The sequence below is a fragment of the Bison bison genome, unplaced genomic scaffold (genome assembly GCF_000754665.1).
Source record: "Bison bison bison isolate TAMUID 2011002044 unplaced genomic scaffold, Bison_UMD1.0 scf7180017864198, whole genome shotgun sequence".
In the NCBI taxonomy this organism is placed as follows: Eukaryota; Metazoa; Chordata; class Mammalia; order Artiodactyla; family Bovidae; genus Bison; species Bison bison.
This window is the reverse complement of record NW_011494770.1, coordinates 8,205,011-8,211,187: the sequence shown is the minus strand read 5'-3', so window position 1 is coordinate 8,211,187 and position 6,177 is coordinate 8,205,011. Positions and strand designations below refer to the sequence as shown.

At 42.4% G+C, this 6,177-nt stretch overlaps 1 protein-coding gene across 1 annotated transcript in view; it reads right to left on the bottom strand.

Moving 5' to 3' along the window:
* Nucleotides 1-4,220: 4,220 nt before the first annotated feature.
* The window catches only part of LOC104991696 (vascular non-inflammatory molecule 3-like), a 13,766-nt gene continuing 11,809 nt past the window's right edge, over nt 4,221-6,177 (bottom strand). Inside the window, exon 2 of the mRNA XM_010844287.1 lies at nt 4,221-4,668. Within this exon, the coding sequence (XP_010842589.1) occupies nt 4,465-4,668 (204 nt within the window). The 3' untranslated portion in view covers nt 4,221-4,464. The remainder of the gene's footprint in view (nt 4,669-6,177) is intronic.

Genomic DNA, 6,177 nt, shown 5'->3' with positions numbered 1-6,177 from the left:
GGATTACCGTACTATTGAATGGTTTGCCTTGGAAACGAACAGAGATCATTCTGTCGTTTTTGAGATTGCATCCAAGTACTGCATTTCGAACTCTTTTGTTGACCATGATGGCTACTCCATTTCTTCTAAAGGATCCCTGTCCACAGTAGTAGATATAATGGTCGTCTGAGTTAAATTCACCCATTCCAGTCCATTTTAGTTCGCTAATTCCTAGAATGTTGACATTCACTCTTGCCATCTCCTGTTTGACCACTTCCAATTTGCCTTGATTCATGGACCTGACATTCCAGGTTCCTATGCAATATTGCTCTTTATAGCATCAGATCTTGCTTCCTTCACCAGTCACATCCACAACTGGGTATTGTTTTTGCTTTGGCTTCATCCCTTCATTCTTTCTGGAGTTATTTCTCTACTAATCACCAGTAGCATATTGGGCACCTACTGACCCAGGGAGTTCCTCTTTCAGTGTCCTATCTTTTTGCCTTTTCATACTGTTCATGGGGTTCTCAAGGCAAGAATACTGAAGTGGTTTGCCATTCCCTTCTCCGGGGACCATATTCTGTCAGACCTCTCCACCATGACCTGCCCATCTTGGGTGGCCCCACAGGGCATGGCTTAGTTTCCTTGAGTTAGACAAGGCTATGGTCCATGTGATCAGATTGGCTAATTTAAGGGAGGTCAACAAAATGCTGATCTCACAGGGTGACCTTGAGGATGAGATAAGATGAGCATCTGAGAACACCTGGGTGTATACCTATGCACACGTGTTTTATGTGCAATATCGTGACTTATAATAAGAAATATATATTTGAACTTTATCCTCATAGACAGAGGAGCGTCTCAGGCTACAGGTCATGGGATTGCAAAGCGACTAAGCGACAGAGCGAATAACACTTGACACTTTTTCCTCCACAGAGCGTTTGAAATCCTTGGAATTTTTTGTGATTAAAAAAAAATAAAGGTGTCTTTTGTTTTTTTAATAAAGTGACTTTTGGAAAATACCTAAGGTTGAGAGCTGCTTGATAGGAGAACCAACCAAGTGTTTAGAAGCTTGGAACTTTCAGTCCCAACCCCCTGAACTCCAGAGAGGGAAGAAGAGCTAAGAATTGTGTTTAGTCACCTATGGTCAATAGTTTAATCAGTCATACCTATGCCGTGATAAGGTTCAGAGAGCTTTCTGGTTTGTAAATGGAAAGACATATGGGAAGACTCTCATGCTCCAGAGGACAGAGAAGCTCAGAGCCCCTCTCCTATACCTCACCCTTTGCACCTCTTCCATCTGGCTGTTCTTGAGTAACATCCTTTTGTCATAAACTGGTAATCAAGTAAGTAAACTGTTGCTCTGAGTTCTGTGAGCACTCTGGGAAACACATCAAACCTAAGGAGAAGGTCCATGAAACTTCTAATCTATAGCCAGCTGGTCAGAAGGACAGGAGACGACTGGGTCCACAGCCAGATCTGACATGGGTAAAAGGGGACGACTAGGTCCACAGCCAGATCTGACATGGGTAGAAGGCAGTCTTGTGGCATCTAATGCCACCTGCAATTAGATGAGGTCAGAATTGCATCTGACTGTTGGACTCCCGGCTGGTGTTGGAAAATTTCTTGGTGGTGTAGGGGGAAAATTGACACATCAAAATCAGATGTCAGAATCATAGCTGGTAATCAGAAGTGGTATTAGAGTCAGAATTCTAGTGTGTGTGATAAAAGATTAGATCTCTGTTTCTCTACAGTTTCTAAGTCTACTATGGGTCTCAATCACTCAGTTGCGGGGACTCTGTAAGCCTATGGACTGTAGCCTGCCAGGCTCCTCTGTCCATGGGATTGTACAAGCAAGAATACTGGAGTAAGTTGTCATTCCCTTCTCCAGGGGATCTTCCTGGCCCAGGGATTGAACCCACATCTCTTGTGTCTCTTGCATTGGCAAGCAGATTCTTTACCACTTAGCCTCACCTGGGAAGTCCTCTAAGTATATGCACCTTCATATTAATATTTAATGGCTAGAACACTGTCAATCTCCTATTGACATTAATCTAATTGATAAAGTTGTTTATATTGTAAGACTATATATGTTTACCATAGGACTTAATAAGCCTTTTTTTTTTTAAAGATTGTCTCTAATCATTATTATATGACTTGAACTGACTCTGATGAAAAAAAATTTTTTTCCTTCCAATGAATTATATACTTTGCTGCCTCAGAAACACTAGCTGAAGCCATACGAGTGACTTCACTTTCCAAAGTAAGAGTTTCAATGAGGAAGACACAGCTGTGAGGGCTGAGTCTAGCAAGGTCCTTATTAATAATTCATGGTAAATAAAATGAGAATTAGGGAGGAGAAGGGGGAGAGACAAAAATAGAGCTCAAAGAAATAAAAGACATGAGATGTTAAAAGATAAGGGCCAAAACAAAATGGGATATAATAAGAGGGACAGTAGGTTGTTTAGTCATGGTAAGAGCTGAGAACACCCATGGGATGCAGTGATTCTGTAGTTCCTGGGACTAGAGAAGGGGCAGAGGTTGGCTATATAAGATGCAAGGGGTGAGGGGTGGTGAGGAAGCTGGGGCCACTAGATACTAATGCAACCTCCAAACAACTGTCTAGAAGAGAGAGAAGAAGCCTGGAAAGAACCAACACAAGGCCCTTATGGGGAATAAGCCCACATCCTGCACAAACAGAGGAGTCCAGAGTACAGGTTCCATCCGAGCCCCTGGAAAGAGATGCCAGGCATGAGGGAAACAGAGAGACCAAAGGCATTTTCTGCTGCCTAGAATGTCTCCAGCTTCCTGGAACTAGATTGAATTAAATCAAGTGAAAATAAACACTTGGGAAAAATCTAGAAAAGCAGTTGTCATATCTTTTAGGGGAGGGGAAATGTGTCCCCAAACTCGGAGTGATCCTCAGCCTCTCCCACACATCCTAGAGAGCTCCTCTTCTCTCAGATACGTGTATCTCTTCCTAGAGTTAATAAGTAACCAACCAGGAAAAGACTCAGGATGTCAGGGTCAAAGGGGCGAAGGTAACTGGGAAAAAGATGACAGGGTGGCCTTTTCTAGGGAAGATCCTGTCTAGCACAGGCTGCAACAAATTCCAGAGGATGAGAGGGTTTAATCAGGATTGGGTACATTCTTTTTTTTTTTTTTTAAACTCTTTAAAGAAATTTATTAATACAAAGGGTTGTGGGGGGAAGTTGGTTTCAGTTCTGCAGAAGGGCTCAAAGATATTGCTAAATGTATCCTCTGAGAAAAAAAAAAAAAGGATTGGGTACATTCTAAGAGAATAATTTCAGAAGGAAACAGTGCATGTTCTGAAGTAGATCATTTATTCATTTATCTCTTTCTAACTTTCCATTCCTAAGTATCTAACTTCCATACAAATATTCCATAAAAGTAGAATAAGGAGATAATGGAGCAATTTCAATTTGTTAAAAAGTTATTTAAAAGATACCTTTGTTTTTAACTTTCTGTATCCTAACTGACTAGGACCAAATACCCTCCACATTCTCCACACTAACCCTGTGCATTTATAAATGAGAGATACAGTGTTTGCATACGTTAGAGCAGTTGCCACACAAGGACTCTTCGTGGCTCTCCTCCCATAGATACATGTTGCACCACACACGGACATAGTGACACACACTTAAGTGCACCCACACGGAAGACGACTGCAGCTCCCAGAGTGAGTAGGTAAAGTGTGCGCACTCATCCGTTTCTTTTTAAATCTGCTTAAGTTGGCTGTTTCAGCAAAGTCAGGACACATCTTCTAAACAGATACGATGGGCTGAGCTGTCTCTTTTTACCTCCCCTCTTTGCCAGGCTAGTCCTCAAAGGATGGCAGTGAATGGGGATCACTGTAGTTACCCGGGGCCCTGCCCTAAACATGGAGGATCCCTCTCAAACACTCTTCCATAAAGGGCTAAAGCCTAGATAGGCAAAGGGGCTTCGCCTTGGCTCTGCAGACATCCGTCTCTTGAAACCTAATCAAAGAAAGCAAAGCATTAACTTCAGTGCAGATTTGGTTTCCAGTCCAGAGGCCTTCTCTGACAATGTCACTCTAAAAGCAGCATGAAGTAGTCAAAAGCCCACAGACTTTGGAATCAGAAGCTCCCTGTTTCAGATCTACGTATGTAGTAATATCAGAAGGACTTTGGATGAACATGCAGTAAATAAATCTACTGCTCTGGTGATCTATGCAAATAAAGAAAACATTAGTTGTTGGCTGTCATTGGCAATCAATATTTTTATTTTAATCCCTCAATAATCTGTTCCTTTGATTCTCAAAATCACATTTATGTAAGAAAATAAAACCCCAAATTCTCCATCACAGCCTAAAAACAGTCTAGAACTACAACTTGTCTTCATATCATAGTGTCTTTGTATAAGTTGTTTATATTAGGTGAACCTCAGTGTTACAATGCTGTCTCATTATTTCAAATTTTCATTATGCCAATCTTCTCCATCTGTTCAAAGGAATTTATCCTCCTGGAAATCCTCTACCTCACAATGTCTTTCAGGGGCAAGCTGACTCCCACTGAGAACGATCTGTGGGAAAACGTAACTTGTTCCAAATGTGCCACTGAGGGAATCTTCAAACTTGGTAAAAGCTGACCCCACAGGCTCACCACAAGTTTCCAGGTCAGGGGTTTGACATTTCAGTAACATGCATACCTAGGTAGGAAAAGAAAAGAGAGGTGGTTGTAAATCTTGGAAATGTTTTCACAGCTAAAAATACAATTTCAAAGAAGAGAAGAATACTCTTTAGCTTGCCTCTTAAGTGCTTTCTTCCCCAGTTGCAGCTCATAATCTGTTAGTCAACCCTAACATTAATTTAGTGGGTCAAAATTAGCCCTTTTCTTTCAATGCAGCAAAATGGAGTAGACTGCAGCGAAGTTGATTCAGTCGTGTCCTACTCTGTGTGACCCCATAGACAGCAGCCCACCAGGCTCCTCTGTCCCTGGGATTCTCCAGGCAAGAACACTGGAGTGGGTTACCATTTCCTTCTCCAATGCATGAAAGTGGAAAGTGAAAGTGAAGTCACTCAGTCCTATCCGACTCTTCACGATCCCATGGACTGTAGCCTAGCAGGCTCCTCCATCCATGGCATTTTCCAGGCAAGAGTACTGGAGTGGGTTGCCATTTCCTTCTCCAATGGAGTAGACTAGAATTTTCAAAATTAGACTGTGTTGTATATAATCATCAGTTCAGTTCAGTTCAGTCGCTAAGTCGTGTCCGACTCTTTGCGACCCCATGAATCGCAGCACGCCAGGCCTCCCTGTCCATCACCAAATCCTGGAGTTCACCCAGACTCATGTCCATCGAGTCAGTGATGCCATCCAGCCACCTCATCCTCTGTCATCCCCTTCTCCTCCTGCCCCCAATACCTCCCAGCATCAGAGTCTTTTCCAATGAGTCAACTCTTTGCATGAGGTGGCCAAAGTACTGGAGTTTCAGCTTTAGCATCATTCCTTCCAAAGAAATCCCAGGGCTGATGTCCTTCAGAATGGACAGGTTGGATCTCCTTGCACTCCAAGGGACTCTCAAGAGTCTTCTCCAACACCACAGTTCAAAAGCATCAATTCTTTGGTGCTCAGCCTTCTTCACAGTCCAACTCTCACATCCATACATGACCACTGGAAAAACCATAGCCTTGACTAGACAGACCTTTGTTGGCAAAGTAATGTCTCTGCTTTTGAATATGCTATCTAGGTTGGTCATAACTTTCCTTCCAAGGAGTAAGTGTTTTTCAATTTCATGGCTGCAGTCACCATCTGCAGTGATTTTGGAGCCCAGAAAAATAAAGTCTGACACTGTTTCTACTGTTTCCCCATCTATTTCCCATGAAGTGATGGGACTGAATGCCATGATCTTCGTTTTCTGAATGTTGAGCTTTAAGCCAACTTTTTCACTCTCCTCTTTCACTTTCATCAAGAGGCTTTTGAGTTCCTCTTCACTTTCTGCCATAAGGATGGTGTCATCTGCATATCTGAGGTTATTGATATTTCTCCCGGAAATCTTGATTCCAGCTTCTGCTTCTTCCAGCCCAGTGTTTCTCATGATGTTCTCTGCATATAAGTTCAATAAGCAGGGTGACAATATACAGCCTTGACGTACTCCTTTTCCTATTTGGAACCAATCTGTCGTTCCATGTCCAGTTCTAACTGTTGCTTCCTGACCTGC